Source organism: Mirounga angustirostris, unplaced genomic scaffold, assembly GCF_029215605.1.
Source record: "Mirounga angustirostris isolate CCGP_5_RB_7025 unplaced genomic scaffold, mMirAng1.0.hap1 SCAF_3, whole genome shotgun sequence".
NCBI classification, from domain to species: domain Eukaryota; kingdom Metazoa; phylum Chordata; class Mammalia; order Carnivora; family Phocidae; genus Mirounga; species Mirounga angustirostris.
In genome coordinates, this window is record NW_026991711.1 from 152840766 (window position 1) to 152866092 (window position 25327).

Here is a 25327-nt window from a genome sequence, read left to right on the forward strand (position 1 = left end):
TCTGTGCCTCCATTTCTTCATCTTTGAAATAGGATAATAATATTACTGATCTTATAGGGTTATGAAAAGGTGTAAATTATTTGTTAACATCTAAAGTGCGTGGAATGGTGCCTGGCACCCAGTAAACATTGAATAAATGTTTGCTTTTTTTTTTCATTATTATATACTTACGGCTTATGGTCTCCAGCCCCTCGCCAAATATATGTCCTATAAGGACAGAGACTTAGTTTGTGTGGCTCATTGCTGAATGACAGCAACAAAAACAGTCTGACACCTGAAATATATTTCTTGAATTAATTAATAACTACACAAGTACACAATGAATAATAAGTGACATAACTGTGACATAGAAAACTTTATTGAGAAATAAAACTCCTGCTTTATTGGATAATTTTATCTGAGTATTTAAAACAATTTTTTATTGAGCTGTAATTGATGTACAACATTATGTTAGTTTCAGGTGTACCACATCATGATTTCATATCTGTATACATTGCAAGATGATCACCACAATAAGTCTAGTTACCATCCATCACCATACATAGTTACAAAAACTTTTTTTTTCTTGTGATGAGACTTTTAAGGTCTGCTCTCTTAGCAACTTTCAAACATGCAGCAGAGTATTATTAACTATAGTTGATATGCTGTACGGTACATCCTCATGACTTATTTATTTTATATGTCGAATATTCTATGCTAATCATTTTTAAATGCTTTTTCTAAATCCCAGAAAGGCAGCAGAATTATTGGTATTCAAACTTCATCTGTCACTGCCTTCTCTTTTCAGCTTGAAAGAAATAATATCTTGTGAATTATGAAGGAAAGCAAGTGTTGAAATTAGTCTACCTATTAATACAGCCCAGTAAACCACTCCAAACTTAGTAGAGTAAAACAGTGGCCCTCTTTTATGCTGTTGGATGCTGTGGGTCAAGAATTCAGATGGGGCACAGTAGGGTTGGCTTGTCTCCATGATACATGGGGCTTCAGCAGGGAAGACAAATGATTGGGAATGACTTGCATGAGTGAATGCTGGAATCTTCTGGAAGCTTTATCGTATGTCACATGTCAGGCTCCTGGGCTAGGATGATTCAAAGTGTGTGCTGAGTTGGAACTGTTGACTAGAGCCACCTATATGTGGCCTCATGTGGTTTGGGCTTCTCACAGATGGCTAGGTCCTGAAGGAGAGTGTTCCAACAGGAAACCATCCTGATAGAGAACCAAGAGGAAGCCTGCAGTAGCCTGGGAGATCAGACAGTGTCACTTCTGCAGAACTCCATGAAGTCAAAGTCAGCACAAGCTTGCCCAGAGTTGGGGATGGGGCATGAAGATTCCACCTCTCAATGGGAAGAGTGTCAAATAACTTGTGACCATTTTAAACAGCCTCAATCTGATGGGTTGTTTTCAGAAATGGTCACAATAATCTCTCCCCTTGTGTCTACACCCTTGGGTAGTCCTCTGTCTCAGTGACTCAGAGTTTGGCCATGGGATTTATTTTGGTCCATTGAACAATTAGTAAACATGGCACAACCAAAGACTTGAAAGTTGGTCATATATTGGAGCTTGTCCTCTCATGCTCCTCTTGGGAACGCTCTCCTTACCACCATGCGAATGAACCTGGGCTAGGCTCCTGGATGGTGAGAGACCACATGGAGTGAACCACCAGAGGTAAGGGTGAGGGCACCTGAGATCAGCCAGCTGCTGGCAGTCCGCCAGCCTGTGAGCAAGCCCAGGAGAGATCAGCTGAGCTGGCTCAGACCAGAACTACAAAGCTGATGCTCAGACTCATGAACTGATAAATGGTACTGTTCTAAGCTGCTAAGTGTTGGGACAGTTTGTTGTGCGGCAAAAACTAACTGATTCAGAGGTCCAATAGATAACCTACTTTCCTACCCCCGGTTTGGCATCATGAGAAACAGGCACAGGAATCAAGCTGGAGAGGAAGCAGCTTTATTACTGTGAGAAGTGGCTTTTGGTTTCTCGCGTATGCAGGTGTGCTGGGAGCCTGGAAGTTAGGCAGGCATTGACAGCCTTAAGGAGCCTGGAAGTTAGGCAGGCACTGACAGCCTTAGGCAACCTCTGACCTCCTCCTGTGCGCAGTGCTCCAGTTCTCTTAGACCGCGCCGGTGAGCAGAGCCAATTGGGAATACGGCGTGGGGACCTAGAGGGCTGAACTGTATGTGCCTGCTCATTTCCCTGTCTCAGTCGCCCTGCTCAGAGATGTCCTTCCTTCTGCCCAGGTGAGGAGTGAGTAAGGGGCTGAGAGAGGCGAGGGAGTTAGTCTAAGGAGAGCCTCCCACTAGGAATCAATAGAGCAGGAGGGAACATCCACCCCACTCACAGGGCAGATGGGAGATGGAGCGAATCTCTTGGAATTCCTCTTCTAGATTTCTTTTGAATTTATGATGCAATTGGCTTGCACTTTTATGTGCTGTCTCATGACATGTTTGTATATATGACACATCCATGCCATTTGTAGGATATGGAATACAATTGTACTCTTTTATTTTTATTTTTTATTTTTTATTTTTTTTTAAGATTTTATTTATTTATTTATTTGAGAGAGAGGATGAGAGGAGAGAGAGAACACATGAGAGGGGGGAGGGTCAGAGAGAGAAGCAGACTCCCCGCTGAGCAGGGAGCCCGATGCGGGACTCGATCCAGGGACTCCAGGATCATGACCTGAGCCGAAGGCAGTCGCTTAACCAACTGAACCACCCAGGCGCCCCCAATTGTACTCTTTTAAATGGTTTGAGATTTATAGCTTTGTTTTTCCTTTTATATCATATCTTTGATGTTATTGATGACAAGTTAGGAGCAAAACGGCTTGTTGGAACACTCCCTAAAGGAAACTCTGCACTGCTTTGTTTTCTGAGAATACATAGAGATTGAGGTAGCATTGGAGACTAGCCATACATGAGTCATTTCTCAACAGCTAGTCAATATTCATCAATAAACAGTGTCTGTTTTTAACCTGTCTTCTTTAGGATCAAAATTCACCGAAAACAAAGACAATGCATTGTCTAGTTTATAACACAGGGCTGGGCTTTCTTAGTGCTTCAGTATTCAGAGTGCTCTAATATTCAGAAGACAGAAATAATCCACCATTGGTTGTGAAGTATCCTTAGCAATAAAACAAATTTCAAAGAGCAGTGCTGTTACTCTGTAGTGGATGGCTTTGTATAAAAATGGATGCTTTCCTTCATCTCAATTTTACTTCGGTGGTTTTTCTATTACAAAAATATGTTTACTGTGAAAAAAGACTATTTGTTTGCCACGAAACAAGATTATATACAAATACAGAAGACATCAGATATTAAATATGTCTAAATTAATTAGGATAATATATCTAATAATATGATACTATGGCCTATATTTCATTAATTTTATTTCAGGGTTGGAGATGGAGTTTTAGATTCAGACATGTACATATATGAGTAAATTTTTAATTATTAAACATTAAATTTGTTAGGAAGAAATCTGTTGTGAAAATACGTATATATGCTATAGGTATATAAACAGATCCTAATAAAAACCAGTTGTTGATTAAGTAGATAATAAGCCAACTTTTCCTGGTGTTTTAAAGCCCCAATTAATGTTTCATGTGCAGACACCAGACACCTTTTCACAGCTTCCCACGGAGCAGGTGCAGCTATCGTTAGAGCTGATTTTATAACTTTAGGATACTGACTTTGGAGTGAAACTTGAAGCTGATTTCTTAAAAATTCCCATTTTTTTTGGTGGAGGTGGAGGTAAGGGAAAATCGTAATGTCGTGGCATGCCAGGTGGTTCACATGTCTCACAGCCATTGACCCGCAGGTAGATGGAGCTCCATGTGATGCCCAGGCTGAGAGAGAGCCCCGTGGCGACTGTTCACAGGTGCTCTGGTTCACCGTAACACACGTGTGCAGTGAGTGCTTTGTAAGAAGACCTTCGCCCTTTTTTTTTTTTTAAGATTTTATTTATTTATTTGAGAGAGCACAAACAGGGGAAGGGGCAGAGGGAGAGGCAGAAGCAGACTCCCCGCAGAGCAGGGAGCCCGATGCGGGGCTCGATCCCAGGACCCTGGGATCATGACCTGAGCCGAAGACAGACGCTTAACCGACTGAGCCACCCACGTACCCCCACCCCGTCTTTTTGACTTTGAAATTTGTTATTAGTGAAACTTCCTGATTGTCAGTCAGCCTTGAGAGTTTTGTTGTCTATTTCCAGAAAAAGTAGAGGGTTGACTTTGGAGTGTATGCCCTACTACATGAGCAGACTTAAGCTCATAGTCCGTTTTCCACTGAGACTGCCATCAGTTGTGCGAACACACCAGTTACTTAGATTGCAGGCCCATCGTTTTTGCTAAAGCAGCAGTGAAGGGGCATACATTAATTGGAAAAGCCTAAATGCCGCTCAAACACTTTTTTCATAATATTTATCTTTGAGCAACTGGAGAGGAGCACAGGATCTCTGGGGCTTGGTCAGAGTTGTGCATCATGGTGCTTCCGTTGTCATTCCGGTCTTGGCAAAACTGAGACCAAGCTGATTATTCTTTTTTTTTTTTTTCAAGATTTTATTTATTTATTTGACAGAGAGAGACACAGCGAGAGAGGGAACACAAGTAGGGGAGTGGGAGAGGGAGAAGCAGGCTTCCTGCTGAGCAGGGAACCCGATTCAGGGCTGGATTCCAGGACCCTGGGATCATGACCTGAGCCGAAGGCAGACGCTTAACGACTGAGCCACCCAGGTGCCCCCAAGCTGATTATTCTTTAAGCCTTGGACTTGGACTGGTTTTGGTTGTTTTTTTTTTTTTCAGGAAGGGAGACAATACATAAAATAAATTGGATCAAACTATCTAATCTTTCATCTGTTATATTCTAAAGTAATGTCAAGTTTTTTTCTTCCCAACTGCTACTTATCTTGCTATTCCTGTGCCAGTTAAAAGACTTCCTTCTCTAGCAGGTGCAAATATGGACCTTTTACTCCTTTCATGTCTTGTACTGTGGGGAGGTTGGCCTATGCTGTGCACAGGCACGTGTCCCTGCCCTTGACTAGTCACATTAGTAATTAGTCAAAACCAGGATACTAATTAATATGAACTTAAATTGACATTTTGAGAGGGAAATGTATCTGCATTGGAATACACAGAGACTTATACTCTCTTCTCTACTAAATGCTCGGCATATCCTGCACTCTTCTTTACTAAATCTTGTTAGCAGAGGCTCAGTCAGTGGTGGCAGAAGCGTGTAAAGCCACAGGGAAGGCTGAGCCAGTGTTTGCTTTGACTAATTCAGGGGAACATTCGGTAAATTAAAATGGGCAGGTGGCAAGTCTTTATATGTTCTGTACTTGGAGTAATTATTTGATATGGCTTCGTACTCTTAGATTATGTTGGTGCATGCCCATTAAAAATGAATAGGGAATGGTTTTAAGCATTAGTAAATTATTTTGGGGCAGACCTTTTCCCTGATTACTCTTCTACCTGAAAGCTTGTAACATACGAGAAAAGTCATAAAGACATGAGAGGCTCTAGAGTAATAGACTAAGCATTTTAGGTGCTAAAACCTTCAACTGCCTTTAATAAAAGTTTTCTCATTTTGTGATTGAGTTGCTTAGGTGAAATCAGTGTTTATGGATTTTGCATTCTTTTTACTGGAAAATTACAAACTGTAACTTTAGTCACCTAAAGCTTTGAATTCTGGCTCTGTCACTTGGTAACAATGTGATATGAGCCTTGTTTACTCATCTATAAAATAGGGATTATAAAACCAACCTCAGGGGAGGTGTTTGGGGCCGAATATGATGATGAATGAAAAGCACCAAATGCATAGCAAAAGGTCAGTGAAAGTTCCTTTCCTCCTTCCCCTCTGCACCTTTCCTTTTAAACACCTCATATTATGCTTCACGTTTGAATGTGATGGTAATCACTGATCATATCAGCATGTGTGGTTCAAGAAGTACATTGGCCAGCATTCCTTTCCACACTGTGCACATATGAATATTCTTCTTTAACCTGGTGGCTGATGTCTGCTGAATCTTCTAGCCATCGCTGTTTCAGACTCTCCACTTTCTGTGAGCATTTGTCCAAAAAGTGCCAGACCTGAGGCTGGCCAGAGTGTGCCTCTCGTGCAGGGTGGCTCTGTCATGCGTTGAGGGCATTATTGAATGTCTTGAAGTACCACGGTTGGCTTGTTAGAATGTGATTGGATGAGTGCCATTGAACAATTGTCATCATGATTAAGGTGCCCCTGTGAAATGAGAGGACTGTGTGGCAGAACTCCTACCGCTATGGGAAGAGCCTGGGGGTTCGTGGGCTTTGACCCCAAATGCATAGTCATTCTGCCTTCCTCACTCCATTTCCTGCTCTCTCTTGAGGAACTAGGCATCCCACCTTGGAAAGAACTGCTGCTGTTGATTTGGGTGGTGGGAGTTGTCAGAGCGTGTGTGACTCTTGTAGGCCATGAGGGAGAAGGTCTTCATATTTGCAGTTGGTGCTGGGTGCGTTTCTAGATTGTTCCCGGCACGTAGTGGGTGAGCATTAAGCGAGCTGACTGAAGGAATTGTACATGAACAGATAAAGTGAACTGTAGCATTTGTTTATATTTTTCACGTAGTTGAGTTACTTCCTTCTAGACTTGAGGAATTTCCTCTAAAGATTAGCTTCCCAATGAAGAATCTGCCCGTGCTCTGTGGATTTTTTCTTCTAAAACTGCCTGTACCCCTAGGACCCCATAGGATCTTGGTCACATGCTAATAAGTACAGTCATACTGCGTTTTTATCTTCCCTGCTTATTCTGCCTTCTGCTTTGTATGTCAGTCTTTACTTACAAACCGAAACATGCAGTCCTTCGAGATGATGAATAGTACACGATCCTTTCTTTTCGAAATTTTGTCTCACTCGTGCTTTTCGATTTCTGTTTTCTTTCTTTTTGCTAAATATGAAGTCTTCGTGATTTCTGTGTATGATTTGAGGGCATTGGCAGTCATCCAAATGAAATGAGAGCTGGAGATGAAAATTGAAACTCTAGAGCATCCTGTTCTTATCATTTTTGAATTTACGTATTTTTGTTCTCATTTTTAATTTTATGTGTCCTTGCAACCCATCTCTTCATTCTTACAAATGACCTCCGGTATTGGGAGGCCCCTAGGACTTCTCATTTCATCAAATCTGCACTCTTTATCTCTCCCTAAGCTCCTCTTTACATGCTAGTGTGGATTCCAGAAACACACACTGAGAAGTTCAGTGACCGTTCCCAGAGAAATTGCACATCTCTCCCTCATTCCTTTGATAATGTTTAGATTTCAACCTGATTAGAAATCAGATGTGTCTGTTCTCTAGAGTTAATAATGGGATCACTGATTCAGAATTTTACAACTCAATTTGGCTTTTGCCTGCAGGATCTAGACCCTCTTTATATCACTTTTATATAAGCAGGACTTCAGGTGAAATAGCTCTGCTATTGTACTTTGGCATCTCTTGTATATTGCCACAATGGCTCTTTTCTGGTTGGTTGGCTTCTTTCTTCCTCCTTTTTTCCCTCCCTTCCTTCCTTTCTTCAGTTTTGGATAAAAGTTTGAAAACTTGATAAGACATCAAATTATTGGGTGAAAAAGTATCTGGAACCAAGGAAAGTATGCTGCCAAATAACAACACCAAATTCCATGAGATGAAAATCACCTTTCATTCTCTAAGACTTTGAAATATCCAGAAAATATACTTCCCTTATCCCAGGTGGGCAGGGTGTATGGATATGATGAGGTGGGCCTTGCATTATATCAGATGGCCTGATTTCAAATCCTACTTAAACTTAAATAATATTTGATAAAATGGCTACGAGGATTCAGTGAGATAATGAGATATAAAGCACTTAGCACATAATAAGATCTCAGAAACACTAACTTTATAATTATTAAGTGGATTCATAACTGAATGGCTGAATTCCATTGCTTAGCTTTGTAATGCTGTGTTTTGAAGAACTTAATGTCCTCACATATTACATAAAACCAAGAGAACCTTAATATACAAACTGTATCATTTTCTTTAATCAGCTCGTCGAATGTATTGTTGAACTTATTTTGCATATTCACTGTTGTATGACAAGAACCTGGTTTGTTTAACTTGGTGATCTTAGTTGGAGCTGGGCTTCTTCCTGAAGGAAGAACGGAAAATTTAGCTTCTGTTATTATTTCATTAATACAAAACAGAAAGTGAAAAAGAAAGTGAGGGGGGTGGAAAAGAAGAACTACGCTGGATTTGAAAGCAAAATTAACAATATACGATGATTTGACTCTTCTCTCCTCTTTAGATCTTTTAGAGAAGTCTCGAGTTGTGAAGCAACCAAGGGGTGAAAGAAACTTCCATGTGTTCTATCAGCTGCTCTCTGGTGCCTCTGAAGAGCTCCTCAGTAAGTCCCTGTGTCTGCGCTTTAATTTTTAGTGTCACAGCATTTCCCAAAACATTCTTTTTCATGTTCTTAAAAATGTTCCATGCCTGTGGTTGAAGTGCAGAACATGGTCTGTTTGCTCCTGTCATCCTGCCCCAGTATTTGTTTGCTCTGTATCCCTGTACCTCACCAGATGCTGTGCACAGGTCTCAGAAGGCTAACTCAAAGAGCTAACTAAATATTAGGGAGGTGAGGGGGAGGGAATCATAAATTTAAACAATAAAATGGAAGTATATGATTGTTCCACTCAGGAAGAAGAAATTAACAGGGAGCAGTAGATGAAAACAACTATAAAAAAAAATTGCTCAGTGAAAATTAAACATAGTGGGAAAACATTTGTAATTGATAAAAGAGTTAAAAATCTGACCTTTGGCTATTTTAGGGAATTAATATAAGTCTATCAGAATAGTATCCAATAAGCTAAGTGATGAAATTTTTGAACAAATAGTCCAAATGGGAACTATGGGAAGTAAATGACATTTGGGGAAGAATCATCCTCACTGATAATCAGCAAGCATAAACCAAAAGCACTGATACATTCGCTGTACATATATTAGCAGAAGTCACAAAAAAGGACTAACCTGGCAGAATTATCGGGCCCTGGTCTGCTTAGAGCTTGTGGGTGTCACTTCCAAGTGAGGACTTCTTCCTGGGGACTAGTTAGCAATCCAGAATAAGTCATGAAATGATCAGAGCCCACTGCCCAGGCGCACCATTTTTTTTGGAATAGATCCCAATGAAGTAATTCAAAAGAATCCAAAGAACACTTTATATGAAGACCTTTATCATTGCTCTCGTGTCCAATGGCATGGGAATCACTTGGCAGACCTCATGTGTTACAATGAAATAGTGCATTGAAGATGGTTAAGTTATAAAAATATGGAAGGGGCCTTACTATGAATAAATGTAAAAAAAAAAAGCAGTTTGAAATATGTACAACAGTGGTGTAAAGGTAGATTTTAGAAAAATGCTATTAGTATTTGGGTATCAATTTTTGTTCTGTTGATTGAGTCCCTAATATGAAAGTCGTTTTATCTGGAGGTCTTAAGGAATGAGATATTAAAGATGCTTAGATTTATTGAAGTAACTTACCAACTTGTATGTGTGATTCAATAGATAAACTTACACTTGAGCGGGATTTCAGCAGATATAACTACCTAAGTTTGGACTCTGCCAAAGTTAATGGAGTGGACGACGCAGCAAATTTCAGAACTGTCAGGGTAAGCAAGATACAGTCCTTTCATTATTCTTTAAAATGGGCAACACTGTATATTGCTCATTTGGAATTGATAACAATTCTGAGTTTTCTCAGAGGTCTAACTCATGCACCCTAAGGTTTTAGAATTGCACAAGAATTTCTTGTATTCTTATTAAAATTATACAATATTGTGAAGGCCCACGCTTTCCTAGAGCATGCGATTTTACTATTTATCAAAAGGAGCTTTCTTACTCTATTATCCTGAGTCTTTTAATGCTGTATTTAAATCATATATTTTCATGGCGATTGCTTAGTAGTTAATGTCCAGCTGTGAAAACTGTCCTAGGAAAGCATTAAATGAATACTGTTTTTGAGACAGAAAGTCATGTTTTTATATATTTTTCCACAAATCATATGTAAGCCAGAATGATTGGCATTTCATGCTCATTAGAAAATAGATTATTTTAAACACTATCCTAACTTTGAAAATTACTCCTAGTAGGACATGCTATTGTAACTGTACTTCACTTCCGAATGGGACAGCTGTGGTGGTGAGGAGGCAGGGGAGGAGGTCAGATCAGCTGAAACAGGACTGGCATCAGTTCATCTTCACGGCTGAGTGAAAATGACGTGGGGTTCTTTCCTGCTCTATTATTGTATATGTTTGAAATTTTCCATGAGAAGAAATGCACATGACTCCCTTCACTAGGTAGCCTCATCACAAACAAAGAAAAGAAAACAAAAAAGCTGGGCTATTTTCAAAAAGAAAGTATTTCCTTGAGTATGTAATTTGTTAAAACTCTGTAAACATCCCCGTACGGGAATCCTATTGATTTTTGGACGTGATTTAAGAGTTCGGTTCAAGTCCAGTTCTGTAATGCTTTGCCTGGCAAATCATCAGCACTCAGTAAAAGTTTATGACTGATGGAATGTTCCTTGTTACCTGTAATGCCTTGGGTCAGGCACTTCACCTTTGCAAATCAGTTTTTCTCAGGTGAAATAAACGAGGAGGGTTTTATGTAGGATTAGGTTATAAAGAGCTTTTTGTTTGGTTTTCTTCCTAGCATCAGAACCCAGTATAAAAAAAGATACATATACACATGTACACACACACACACACACACACTCTCTCTCTCTCTCTCTCTCTGAGCTGCTGCAGATTAAATGGGTTAGAACTCAAGGCCCGGCTCCCAGCCTCCTTTTCCTCCATCTTCCTCTTTGTACTCCTGCACCCCCTTGCCACAGCATGCCAAATGCCCTGGGGATCCTTGAATCACAGCATGAAACCACTGAACAAGTTAGAGCCCCACACTGGTGCTGCATCAGGTCTGTTAATAGGTTTGCCCTTCGGAGAGCTTATTCTCCGACCCTTGGTCTTTTCATTTGTTTTTTTTTTTTTTCAGAAACGAATCTGTTATCAGATTTAGTAAAAAAAAATAAATAATAATAATAATGATAAGAGAATGGCAGAAAGAAAACAGCTGTTTTTCTCCCCCCCCCCCCCCCCCCCCCGCAGAACGCCATGCAGATTGTGGGTTTTATGGATCATGAAGCTGAGTCTGTCTTGGAGGTGGTGGCCGCGGTGTTGAAACTGGGGAACATCGAGTTCAAGCCCGAATCTCGAGTGAATGGTTTAGATGAAAGCAAAATCAAAGACAAAAATGGTAAGTCGGTGGAGACTCAGCCTTGTTTAGCAAACTTGCTTTGAACTTCTGCCCAATTTTTAATCTAGAAAGTAAAACTTTTGCTTTTCATGGGTTCGAAAACACTTTCCAGTGAAACTGAACAGAAACATAATTAGAGCAGAGTGTTAAGTCTTTCGAGTTATACATTTTCTACTGTTTGATTTGAATGTGATTTAGAAGGAACACCGTAAGCCTTGAAAATGATTTTTAGCAGCACACAGGCAGTCACTTTTTGTGTCCATCCCCCCTACAGAGTTAAAGGAAATCTGTGAGTTGACCGGCATTGATCAGTCAGTTCTAGAACGAGCATTCAGTTTCCGAACGGTGGAGGCCAAACAGGAGAAGGTTTCAACTACACTGAATGTGGCTCAGGTGGGTGAAACATAATGCCCAGAAGTAAGTTTTTAAAAAGTCTGTGATATTTGTATTTAAGTGGAAACAAAAATTATATTTTGCAGGCTATTATATGAACTGTCATACGGTTGCAGGCATTGTTCTGAGCACTCGGGGCAGAGCAGCAAACTAAGCAGATAAGGATCCCTGCCCTTGTGGAGCTTAAACTTTTGGCAAGAAGAGGAGTCCGACAATAGCCGGTTGACCTAGTCAATAAATCAATTTATATAGCAAGCTAGCAGCAGACAAAGAGAAAAACTAGAGCAGCAAAGGGAGACCCACAGTGCTGGGGCGGGGAAGTCGGCTCTGAGCGAGCGGGGAAATGACACCAGTGGCGTGACCTGCTTTGTATTGCAAAGGGTCCTTGTGGCTGCAGTGTGGCGAGCAGAGTGGGGAGTGGGGAGGAGCACAAGCAGGGTGTCTTAGTTTGGGCTGCTGTAACAGGATACCATAGTCTGGGTGACTTAAACAAAAAAACCCGTTTATTCCTCATAGTTCTGGAGGCTAAAAGTCTGAGATCAGGGGGCTAGCGCGGTCGCATTCTCGGTGAGGGCCATCTTCCTGGTAGACAGACAGCCACCCTCTTGCTGTATCCGCTTCACACAGCAGGGGGTGGAGGAAGGGAGAATGCATGCAGGTGTCCTCATCCCCTTATAAGGAACACTAATCCATCATGGGAGCTCTCCCCTCATGATGTCATCCGACATCTAAACCTAACTCTCTTCCTAAAGGCTCCCCCTCCAAATACCATCCCATTGGGGATTAGGGCTTCTACATGGAATTTGGGGTGGGGTGAAGGGACTACACATACTTTCAGTTCATGGCACTGGGGAGCTGTAAGAAATGTGTGCTAAGCTAGAAATGATGGTGGCTGAACCAGGTCGTAGCCGTAGAGTGAGAAGTGGTCACCTCTGGGTATCGTTTGAAGGTAGAGGCCACAGGACGTGCTGCTGGCTTGATAGTCGGTATGAGAGAAAGAGAAGGGTCAAGGATGACTCCCAGCACTTTTCACCTAAGCAACTGGGAAAATAGAATTGCCCTTCACAGATTTGGAGAACACGGTGGGAGAAGCCAGTGTGTGGTCAAATGGCCAAATTGGCCTCCCTCCTTCCTTCTTGTCTACTGTCCATCTGAAGCCAGTGAAGTCTTTCTGAGACAGTCTGAGTTGCTTATTTCTTCTCTCTTTTGGTTCAGGTTAAGTGGATGAAGGGATGGATGGATGTGTGTGTGGATGTTATACCCAGGCAGCTTCTGGAACCCTTTCCAATATAAACCCTTTGTTCTACGGCTTAGACATTTTCCAACTGGTCAGTGCTGATCTGGGCTGGAATTAAAGGACTAATTCGGGACTGTTCCCACAGAGCCCTACTTTATTCTCCCCCCATAGTCCAACTGTGTTCTCCCCCTCTTTGTAAGTGGCTTTAAGCATCTGTAAGACAGTAGGTGGATTTCCTCTTTCTCTTGGCTGCTCTGAACTAGGCTCTGCTACTGACCCAGGGATGCCTGTGTGTCTGTAGTTTTCTTTCAGTGTTGATTTCTTATCTTAGGTGAGCTGTTTTGACTATGAAAAATACTATAACTTTGTGTATATGTAAAATTTTCTAGCTATAACTGTTGTGTGTCCTCCTTCTAAAGTACTACTTCTGCTGTCCTGTCTTTCCAGGGCAACCTTACTAATGCAAAGTCAGATGGTGAGCGACTGACTTAATCAAGAAAAATTCGTTGAGCCTGCTCAGCACAGGCCCCCATGTAGACCGTTAGCAGGGGCATAAGGGATGAAAGAAGACTTCATGGAGAAGATGGTTTCTGAGCCAGTCTTGAAGGATTTAGGTGTACAAAGAATGGGCAAAAGCACATTTCAAAAAGAAAACAGTGAGAAGAGGAGTCCACATCTTGGGGAGGGTTGGTCGGGCTCGGCTGTAGCTTTAGGCTTGTGACATGGGTTCAGAGAAATGGGGCTGGAAAGGTTAAGTGTGGAGGCGGTTCTCAAACTTGAGTGCACATCAGGACCCCCTGGAGGGTTTGCCAAACCTGGTTTGCAGGCCGTGTCTCTGGAGCGTTGGATTCAGTAGGTCTGCGGTAGGACTGAAGAATGTGCGCGTCTCACAAGGTCAGTGCTGCTGCTGGTCCAGGGACCACATTTTGAGAACCACTGTATTGAAGGTCACACTGAGTATAGACATTTTCAATAGCCAGAGTGGTGATGGTTAAATATACGCTGTTGCAAAGAGAAAAGGCCTGCTGCTTAAGAAGCCCTTTAGGAATATCCACATATATATGGATATATATGGAATGTATATGTGGCTATATTGTGGTGTTTTTATTGTGTAGTTTTACTCTTGCCTTTTAATCATCCTCTACGGAAACCAGGCCCAGGTGCCTCCTACTTAATGAGCTTGAGTCACCTTGCATCCCTAGGTTACACTTTTCCACATTCTTTTAACCTTTGGCATGAAAGAATTTCGCTTGAGATCCTTGGTTTTTCAGCTCCTTATTCAGGTTCTTTTTTAATGGAGGATTTAGGTTTCTACCAATCTTACTGCCTAAAAGGTTTCAATTCCAGCAGGAAGTAATTTGTTTTATTAACATTTCCTCATAGCTTCAATTCTTGGGCCCCATGATCATCTTTATTGCCCCGTTCCTCATTCTCCCCAAGGCATTTCGATCTTTCCTCAGATACAGCAAGGAATAGTGAAATGATAGACACTCAAGACAGAGCTGTCTTTCAGCTTCGGCCACATCCTCCCTCCCTGCCTTCCACGGCCCTCGGCCCTCGGGCCCTTGGTAATCTGACCCTACACAATTGATCTCAGTTTATTCCCTGTGCTGAGTTCTCTAAATGCCATACTTCTTTTTACCCAGTTCCTTTGCTCCTACTTCTCCTTTACCCACATGCCATGGCTCATTCTTCCTGTCTGTCTGAATGGTCCATCTAATTACACCTCATCCAGGAAGCCTTCCTAGATCCCATTGGCCCCCTCTTCTCCCTTCCCTGAATTCCTTTTTCTCTTGCTGTTGGGCACTTGCTCTCTGATTGTTCCATTCATCTTGGTTTGATCTCCACCGCCACACTGTAAGCTTCTACCGAGTGGGCCCTACAGCCATACATCTGTGTATCTCCTTCACCTGGGCCATAGACTTATAGCGGTCATGTCCGAAGCACATCCACTGGGGATCTTTCTCAGTAAGCTTCACACAGCTGCAGAAACGTGTAGTCTCCTCATATTGTGCTTAGAATCTGAGATGGTGAATCGGTGCATTCGGTGTCTTCCTTATTTCTGTACACCTCATTGGTGATCCTTAAGTGAGAGTAAATATTCCTTCCCCTACTTTGGAGGACATTAGTGTGGAAATGAAGTGGCATGAATCAGACTCAGGAAGTCAGGCCTGGGAGATGGGCAGCTCCCTGGGGACATTTGAGTTTGAGACTTCTGGAATAAATAATTTGTTTGAAGGCAGCAAAGAAGATTAATACATTGGCTGTGAATACACTTTAAAAAATACAATGTAGTGCCAGAATAAGTTGTCACTATTAGTTCGATTGCATATTGAAATGGTGGTTTTTTGGAAGCCGGTAGCATACCACGAGAAAAACCAGATGCCATTATGATGACATTCTGTTTGCAAATAAGTGATGTTTTGAGATTATGCGGTGTTTTCAGGTAAATGGAATTTGCAAGAAGAAAGCGGAGAGGATGAAGAAAGAATTCTATAGGCGCACGAGTGGGAAAGGAAGAAGATACTTCAGAAATCATGATATAAATAACATGTATAGACTTACTGTGTAGGGGCGCCTGGGTGGCTCAGTCGTTAAGCGTCTGCCTTCGGCTCAGGTCATGATCCCAGAGTCCTGGGATCGAGCCCTGCATCGGGCTCCCTGCTCCACGGGAAGCCTGCTTCTCCCTCTCCCCCTCCCCCTGCTTGTGTTCCCTCTCTCACTGTGTCTCTCTCTGTCAAATAAATAAAATCTTTAAAAAAAAAAAAAAAAAAAGACTGTGTGCCAGGCACTGTTCTAGGCACTTGTATGGCCTATTTGAAGAAAGTAAAACCTAGAAGGAAGGAGGGTAGAGAAAAGGTGTTTGTCTAAACCCAGGCTTCTTTCTCTATCTCAGCATTTACATGTATTTTCTGCAATGGGATCATTAACCATCACCCTCCAAGACAACATTGTGCAGTTGGGTTCTATTTGTCTGCCAACTTCTCAGTGGATTTTCTAGCTCTCACTGGAGTGGCTGCCTGAGATGTAGGGAGAGAGATTTGGGATTAGCATGCAAGTGTCAGATGAAGGGAGAAGGTGCTCTAAAGCTGCCGTACGTTGCCAGCAAGGTGACTGTGTGATTAAAGTTGTTACACTTCATTTAGAAAGAAACGTGGAAAAAGAACTTCCATATAACCTAATTCTTTATAAGATAAAAATGGAATGGTTTGCTTTTGTAGTAATGCCCACATTTCTACTTACCAGCAGTGAAATGCACACATAGGGCCAGAGTGTTAGGAATAGGAGCAAACCCTCCAGTTCTGCTCCCCGAGGCTGCTGACGCTCATCCGCGGGCCTCCCCGGGAGCACTGCCTCACACATCTCTTGTTGGTGCGTGCTTGAGGTACCCACGTGGCACCCGATGCCTGTAGGGACTCTTAGGTTCGCCCCAGCAAGGCTCCCTTTCTCCAGTGCGTGCATTCTAGGTCAGAGTCAGCGACACTCTGTCTTCTGCCCTTTCTTTGTCAGGTACGTCTGAACAGCTTCAAGTAAATGAATAAGCAAATAAAAGCATGTGATTTCTGTTTTATCCAGCACATTGTCTAACAGTGTATTGTGACACTAGTCGTTATGGAATTTTTTTTTTAAATGTTCAGAGGGTTGAATGAAGGAAAAAATTTGCAGATCACATCAGTGAGACCCATTTTCACGTTTTTTCTTTGAGTTTCCTTTCCTATGTGTAGGGGTTGAAAAGATAGAGTCTTCGTATAAAATGTAGTTTCTTATTTTCATACAACATAAGCATTTTCCATTTTATTAGCTAATTTTTATAATGATCATTCTGTGATAACTGTGTAACTTCCCTTTCAGTGGGCATTCATTTATTCATTTTGCTATTCTACTGTTGTTGGACTTCTAAATTGCCTCTGATTTTCCTCTCTTCTGTAATACTGAGATGGATATCTTTCTGGAGAAAGTGTTTGTAATGTTTTGAATTCATTTCCTGGGATGCAAAAAAGCATAATAATTGGGTATAAATAATTTGCCCAATTCTCTTAACGGTTTGACTGTTCATCCAGAGTATAATGAAGACTGGCTCTGAAAAGAAATTGGAAATAAAACAGCTTTAAATATTTAAAGAAATGCCTTTATTATTTTATTGAAATTAAGCATTGTGACAATTGTGGGTGCTGAGTTTTTCTTTTTCTTTCTTCTTCTTCTTCTTTTTTTTTTTTATTAATAGGCATATTACGCCCGTGATGCTCTGGCTAAAAACCTCTACAGCAGATTGTTCTCATGGTTGGTAAATCGAATCAATGAAAGCATTAAGGTACTGAATTTCAATAACCAGATAAATCAGTTGTAATAAATGGTATTCAGAGTATAAACATTAAGTTAAAAATACTTTAATTCTATAATCAGATAATTGATTATGACTTACAAAGTTGTTCCTTGAAAAGAATTTACCTTGCATAGGATTGAAATTTGTCAGGATTCTATTTATTTTGTTTTGCCATGTATGTTGTAAGAAATCTCACCCGTCAGTGGTCTAGTGGTCTTTGCAGAGTTACTCTGAGAGCATCCTAGGTCTTGGTTGTGGTTCATCTATCTAGTTTATGCACTTGGCTGAAAAGGTCACTTGACCTCTCTAGCTACTGATACGTTCTTCAGTAAAATGAGGGTATTGGAGTAGTGTGATTTTGAAAGGCCCTACCTAGATCATAACATTGAGCAATCTTTTATTACAATAAAGCATCACTAATACCATCTTTAAATAAGTCACCTATTAAAATTTCTGGAAGATTCCATACCAATATTCTATCTCATACATTAAAAAAAAAAACAAACAAAACTAAACTAAATTACAGTTATTCTCCTAGTTGTGAAATGCAATTAATTTATAATGTACGTCTGTATTCCTTAGTATGCTTTTAGTGTTCTATTTCAGGCCTGAATTAACCCATCAATTTTAAACTTTTTTTAAGGCACAGACCAAAGTGAGAAAGAAGGTCATGGGTGTTTTGGACATCTATGGCTTTGAAATTTTTGAGGTAAGCTTTTTTCCTAGCTTTTGTATTATCTTTATTTATGCGGAATAGTTGGAAATTACATTGTATATTCTATAGACCACATTTAATTTAATTAATATAACTTTGAATCTACAAAGAAGCCTTTTTGCGGATGTAACAAAGTGTGTGTGTGTGTGTGTGTGTGTGTGTGTGTTTTGAGTGCTGAGAGCCAGCATTTTGGTGCCAGTGCTGTCAAAGGAAGAACTTCTTGTAGCAGTATTTGATTTTTGTAATTGCAAATTCAGAATTCTTCCTGTGAAATTGCTAACAAGGTATATGGACATTGGGCCTTAGTCATTCGTTCATTTGTAAGAAAGGGAAGCAAGATGGTGCCCTGAGAAAGCACGGAGCCCAGGAGCCGGATGCCGGCTGTGGCCTGGCTGGAGCTGGTCACCTCATCCCCGCTGGACTCAGGCAGAGACGGTCTCGACTGGGTGATGTGTTGGGTCTCATCCAACTGCAGTCTTTCGATAGGAGTTCTGTTGCAAAGGTTGAAAGAATTTCAGTGGAAGTTCATAATGAATTTTTTTAAAAAGACTCCATGCCTATTACAGATTAAATATTTAAACATTATATACTTATATTTGAATTTCCCATTTATCCTCTTGCTAACTTTGACATTTAGAAGCCATTTTAAGGACTTTTTTTTTTTTTTTTTGCCCCCTCCCCCATTTTAAGGACCTTTTAAAGCATGTACTCTTACTTTTAGGAGTGGTATTTTAGTTTGGTTTGGAAAAATAACAAGTAGATCAGGCTCCTCCTTTTTTTATTCTCCCCGTAAGTAATGATTTGTGAATTCCTTTAAATAAGCAGTCTGTGCCCAGAATGACCACCCAAAGCCTTCACGTGTTCCAAATTATCAGGTTCACAGAATAGCAAAAAAACATCAGCCCATTCCCTGTGCTAAGCTAGGCCTTTCTAGCAAATGTCTTTTTCTTACAACATTTATTTCTGTGATAGTACCTTCTCCCTGCTTGACCACAGTCCATATTGAGGCCAGTTATTGAGGGCTACCTGTGTGTAAGCATTGTGGTAAGTGGTACATATATTGTTGGATTTAATTTTCACAAAAATGTCATGAAATTGCTGCAGTTATTCCTGTTTTACAGGTGAGGAGGTGAGGCTCTGAAGGTCAAGTAGCTCCCAAGGTTACATGGTTACCAAAGGGCAAACTCAGGACCTAAACCCTAGGCCTCCTTAATAAATAATAAAAGATCTCCTATAGGGCACTTTTCTCTCCAAACTCATAAGGTCCCCAGTACCTGAAAATAAGGAGAAAACGCAAATGTGTTAAGTTTCTGATGCCCCATATTTCTGTGCACTTGTCATCATTCTGAGCTGGCCAGCACGGGGAGCCCCCCTGGGGTTCTTTGGTGTGCTGGTGGCCGAGTGTGGGGCACCTGTGCCGTGTGCTGGTTGCTGCCGGCCCCCCACCTCCCGCCCTGCCCCCCGAAGATGCTCTTCAGCACAATGTCTGCTTATATTGGTGCCCCTTTAGCAGACTCTGCAAAGGAAGGCTTCTAGGCTCTTGGTAATAGGGAAGAATTTGAGGTTTGTGAGTTAGGAGAATTGCTTGAATATACTCAGAACTACCCTGAAATAGAAAAATTCTTTTCTAAAAAAGCCCCCCAAACCAGAACTTTGAACCAAGACCAAATCTAACCAGTCATGTCTATAGCAGATCTTATGATGTACCTAAAATCATGAGAAATTAATTTTCCTTCTCCATGCAGTAAATGCTTTGATTTTTTTTCCCAGTTCTTTGAGAGAATTGAGATTTGTCTTTCATTGTAACTAACTGTTCTCTTCATTTTCCTGTCTAAACCTTCTCAGATCTTCCAAACATCCTGATTATTAATAATCTGCTTAATGATTTATTTTACAATTAAATTTACTTGGGTGAAGTCAGAATAGAGATTTGGTTGCACACTTTTTTTTTTTTTAAGATTTTATTTATTTATTTGACAGAGAGAGAGATAGCAAGAGAGGGAACACAAGCAGGGGGAGTGGGAGAGGGAGAAGCAGGCTTCCCACAGAGCAGGGAACGTGATGCAGGGCTTGATCCCAGGACTCTGGGATCATGACCTGAGCCGAAGGCAGACACTCAACGACTAAGCCACCTAGGCGCCCCTGGTTGCACACTTTTAGATACTTTACCTGCTTTTTGATACGGAATTAGAGAGGCTTTTTTTTTTTAATGTATTCACATGCATGCCTCAGGTGCCATTCTACATTTTCCTGGATTCTCAGCAAAATTAGAACACATGGAAACATCAGGAAGTCCATCGTATTGAACATGAGGGAGCCAGGCAATTAAGGACTTAAAAGTACCAGAAGCTGAAGTATAAGCTCAAAGTCTGACTTGGGAAGAAGTATTCTGAATCCTCATCAGTGCACAAATGAAAATTTCTATGTTATTGTATACCCAAGTGAAAAAGAAACTGATGGAGTATAGAGAGAATTCTGCCTTCGTTTTTCCATGAAACTTGACTGCAAGAATTAAGTGTTCTACCTTTTAGAACACCCTGGGCATCACTTTAAAAATTGGACTGTGAAGGTTCAGAAAAAAAAATTTTTAATGTTTCTAATTCTGCCTCATGACCCCATTGACAGTTGCCATGAAAACGTTTTTCAGCTGAGCTGGTGGAAACCTTTCATTCATTTTGGTCTGTCTCTAAATGGAAGAGGGAAACTGATGCATTAAACCATGGGATGATGACCCATGGATTTGACTGCAAAGCATTCCAGGGCCAGCTGCATGAATAGCCCTGCCTTGCTGGCCGCATGTGATCTGATGTCAGTTTGGAAAACAGATTAGTGGAACACACTGATACCAAAAATAAGAGGAAGTGAGTTAAAACTCATAGAGAAGAAAAATCTAGCTATAAATCCTCGTTGAATGTAAGTCCAGTTTTGCAAAGGAAGAGAGTTCTATAATCCAGACACTCCAATTCCACACAATTAAGTTTGGATGTTCTTATAACTGCTCTCAGAAACATTTATAGCGTCACCATAAAATAACAAATGAAAAAATTAAATTCAGAGCGAAGTTGAGCCATCTAAACTGATTCAGCTTTTTTCTAAGTGCTTATCTAAGAAGTACTAAAAATGGCAGGTAGTTTACTGGGAAAATCTAACGAATTATTAGTGTGCTATAGACCAAAGCAGAACAGCAGGCTGGATATTTCACTTTTCATACAGTTGAGCTGGTTTCATATATCCAAAGTTATTTTGAATCAGGCACTCTTTGTTCATCTTGCCCTTATGAACCTCAATGAAAGTGACCCATATACAGTAAGAATATGATAGGCTGGATGCAATGATTGTTCCAAATAAAAGAACCTAATAGGTGAACAAGAGTCAGTCAGTGTAGCCTGGTAAGTCTTCTCATGATGATGAGATTTGTTTTCTAAATTGATTTTAAAAGAAAATTGATTCTGGTTATAGGTAATACCTTTTGTTCCAGCTTTTTTCCTTTAATTTTGTTCTTCGTGTGCTAGAGAACTTAAAGAGGAAGGAGAATTTTTAAAGTACATTTTAGAATGGAAATGATGGGAAATAATATGGTTCATAATATGTATCTGTACATCATGACTCTTGCTTTTTAAGTCAAAGCTTATTTTATATAAGAAAAGCACTATAATGTTGTTTTTCTTAAAATTTACCATATTTTAATATGTACTAGGAAGAAAAATGTTATGTATTTAGAGAGTGCAAGACTTAAATATCTACCTGTCTTAAAGAGCATAAGGTATCATTAGCCGCCTCTATTGCCGAGAAAATACAGATACATTAGTAACAGGCAGGTATTTTTGACCCATCTTTCAAAATCCTTCCAGGCGGGAAGTTCATAATTGATACTTAAGAGTATAAAGTAGTTGTGAACTTCACTGGGAGTATGGTTTTCTGTTTGTTTGATGTTGAAAAGGTGGACTCAAACTCAGGAATTCTTCTTTTTTTTTTTTATGATTTTATTTATTTATTTACTTGAGAGAGAGAGAGAGAGAAACAGCATGAGAGCGGAGAGGGTCAGAGGGAGAAACAGGCTCCCTGCTGAGCCAGGAGCCCGATGTGGGACTCGATCCCAGGACTCCGGGATCATGACCTGAGCTGAAGGCAGTCGCTTAACCAACTGAGCCACCCAGGCGCCTTGAACTCAGGAATTCTTTAAAGAAGCCCTAGATTTTGAAGTTTTGGTCTATTATTTTATTTCTAAACCTAGCAAGTTCTTCCCACCCCAGTCTACACTTGGTGAATACAGTATAAAACAGCATAGAACCTAGACACCTTGCTGTGTATCTGTCTTCCCTAGAGCAGTCCGGTGGGGGTGGTGATGGTTCTGGGCTTCACACAGGGAGATTGTGTGATGGAAAATTCTGGAAATGCTTGTTCGAAGATGTTCCCCAAAGTTTTAGTTTTATCATAACCTCAGCCTTTAGGGATAAATATGAGTTAGGCAGTGGAGACACATTCCATGCGTGGGGCATGGGTAGAACACTGGAGAGAGAGAGTGCGGAGCTGAGTCATTCAAGCTCCTGCCCACTTCCTCCTGAGGAGACTTTGATTCATGAGACTGACATGTGGGAGACAGCGCCTGCCTCAGGGATCGCTGCCACCCACAGTTCTTGACACAAAAGTATCCAAATACCAAATTACCTTGGGGTCTTGAGATTCATGGGGTGGTTCCTAGACCCAGTTTAGCTATTTTCTAAAGGGGAAAATGACCCAAGAGGAAACCCCAGTGATTTTTAGTGCCTGTGTACATGAAGGCATGTTCTGGACCGAAGCGATTTGGAGCTATACGAACTGTTACCAGGACGTTCCTTAATTTTTTGCAAATTATAAATGTTTGTATGTTATTTTTAATGATTTGTGAAGTCCCGTTTCCCAAAACATAGGACGATGTCCACAATGTAAACATAGATCATGAGAGATGGGATTGCCTTCGCGTTTGGCAATGACGATTGCTCTGGTGATTCGTGACACGTTTTGCAGACCATGAGGTGTGTTTGCAGTAGATGTAGAGATACTTCGGAGGGGAAGTCAGCTGGTTTCTGCCTTGATGCTCGTGCTATTCTGTTTTTTTGTTGTTGTTCTTTAGACAGCAGGATGAGGTAGGAGAGACAGGTTTTTTCTTAGGCCGTCTCCAGAACGTTCTCTCCTTACCACATTGTTTATGTTTGAGGGGAGACCTCGCAGGGACAGCACGGGGTGGGTTGCTGTGGTGAGAAAGAGGAGGTGCTTTTGGATTTTGCTGGATCTCTTTGTTCTTTTTGTGACCTGCCATTTGCCTCTTTCAGTGACTCTTTGGGGAGGGGGATGTGTCATTTATTTTTCCTGAGAATTTAGAATTAGAAGCGTTAGATCCCGAAGGCTTGGGACTTCAAGCAAGTTACGTGAGGCATTATTTGAGTCAAACTGTTTTTATCCTGCGTAGCTCACACCTAGCAGAACCACAGTTCAGACACCGCATGTAGGTATCGGGGGCCCGTTTTTTGAACTGATTGGACATGTGTCTTGATTTCAAGTTTTATGCCAATCAGAAACATAGCTTGAATGGTGAAATCTGTCATTTGCACCAATGAATAACTGTCAATAAGTGTTTACTTTTAGAGGTTTATTGCAAATTAAGAACTGACTGCATTTTGTGTAATCTGTCCCTTTTCGCACCAGAATGCAGTAAGTATGAACTGTTTGCAGTGACAGTCTGTTGCATGCTCCTGTGTGATTGGCTTCTCCAGCTGTGTGGATTTTGCAGTAAATGGCCATTGATTACCTGTGTGCGGATATGAAATAGAATTCATACAGGAATTTTTAAATATTGAGGGGAAATCTAGCTTGGGTCTAACTTACCCCTGAAGTTGTGTTGTAATTGTGAAGCTTTGCCTCTGATTTCTAACCTGCCTGTGTGTATTTCGTAGTCCTGTTGCAAAGCATACCTCCAGCTGTTCAGGCCGTGTCATGTGTCTCAGGACACTATTCTGCTCTTGCTTCTCCTCATTAGTTACCATTTGAAGACTTAGCATAATTTTGTTTAAATAGCTCCATGAGTATAGACTTCTTAAATAACAGAAAGGATTTTAACCGTTAAATAAACCATTAAAACTTTAATTTTATTTATAAGTTTTTAAATTGGGGTAGTAGTATTATATAAGGATATATTTTACCAAAGAAAGCCAGACTCCCTCGTAGAGAAATGGCCTTATCCTGATCATAATCGTAATAAGGCATCTAGGCCAGATTGACATCAGCTTCTAAGCAAAATTGTTAAGCTCCGAAGATTGGAGCGCATGGCTTTTAAAACTTTGTGAAAATGGGGAATGCCCTTTGTGTCTCAGACCATTTGTTGAAAGTATTGAAAATAAATGTATTCCCTTTAGTAAAAACCTTCATGATTAAAAACAAAAAACCAAAAAACTCTTTTCCTTGACCGGACTTAACATTTGAAAGATTAACCAATGATCGTGTGTATGTGTCATTTATGGTTTAGAGTTAAAAGTTCTCCCTGATTAATGAGTTCATCACTGGCGATAGGAAACTCTTAGGTGAATTCCAAGAAAGAATGTAGTCAGGTATCAGCATCATAAGTCTCATTTTAAAATTTGTCCTACATAGGAGCAAAGTTGATTTTGAAAGTTCAGCTTTTGAAAAGCTCTATGACTTTTTTGCTTTCATCATTTACAGAGAGATTTGAAGGTCAGTTGCTCTGGGTATTCATGAGAAGCGATGAGCTTCAGTTTCACGCCGGGATGCTCGTGGCTCGCAGCTCGTTAGGGCCAGGACTGGCCACCTCGGTAGGAGAAGAGTCAGGTTTATCAGTGGTGGGGTCGTACTGTCCCTTGCTCCCATGGCCACCATCTCCTCTCCACAAAGACAGACGACCGAGGTGAAAATAACACGTCTTACTACCAGATCTACCTCTTCCTGGATGGTGTGGTTCTTGGTGGGGTGTATTCATTCAACAGACATGGACTTTGTGCCCTCAGTATCTACGGCAATACATTAAGCCCTGCGGATGGTCCAGAGATGATTTAGGCATGGATCTTCACCGGAGTTTTAGGAGATAACTATAATATGAAGGAGAAGCTGCTGAGAACCATACGAGCAATAAATCATGAGCCTTCTGAGAAGAGAGTTTCTCACTAGGGAAATGATTTTGATGTGCTGATTCCCTTGAATCTCTATTTTTTTGGCACTTCGCTCATTCATTCATTCATCAAGTCATGTGGAGAACTTGCTGGGTGCAAAGTGCTGTGCGAGGCACGGGCTTACACTGGTGAACAGAAGAGACACGTAGTCAGTCCTTGCCCGTCTAGTGAGACAGGGCTGAAACTAATCGATACACGTGTACACACATG

At 40.9% G+C, this 25327-nt stretch overlaps 1 protein-coding gene across 4 annotated transcripts in view; it reads left to right on the top strand.

Moving 5' to 3' along the window:
- MYO1B (myosin IB) overlaps positions 1-25327 on the top strand; it is a 184324-nt gene that overhangs the window by 118867 nt on the left and 40130 nt on the right. For all 4 annotated transcript variants that reach the window (XM_064586837.1, XM_064586838.1, XM_064586839.1 and 1 more), the window contains 6 exons: positions 8289-8387; positions 9543-9646; positions 11141-11288; positions 11563-11681; positions 17144-17230; positions 17886-17951. In XM_064586837.1, coding sequence (XP_064442907.1) covers positions 8289-8387; positions 9543-9646; positions 11141-11288; positions 11563-11681; positions 17144-17230; positions 17886-17951 — 623 coding nt within the window. The remainder of the gene's footprint in view (positions 1-8288; positions 8388-9542; positions 9647-11140; positions 11289-11562; positions 11682-17143; positions 17231-17885; positions 17952-25327) is intronic.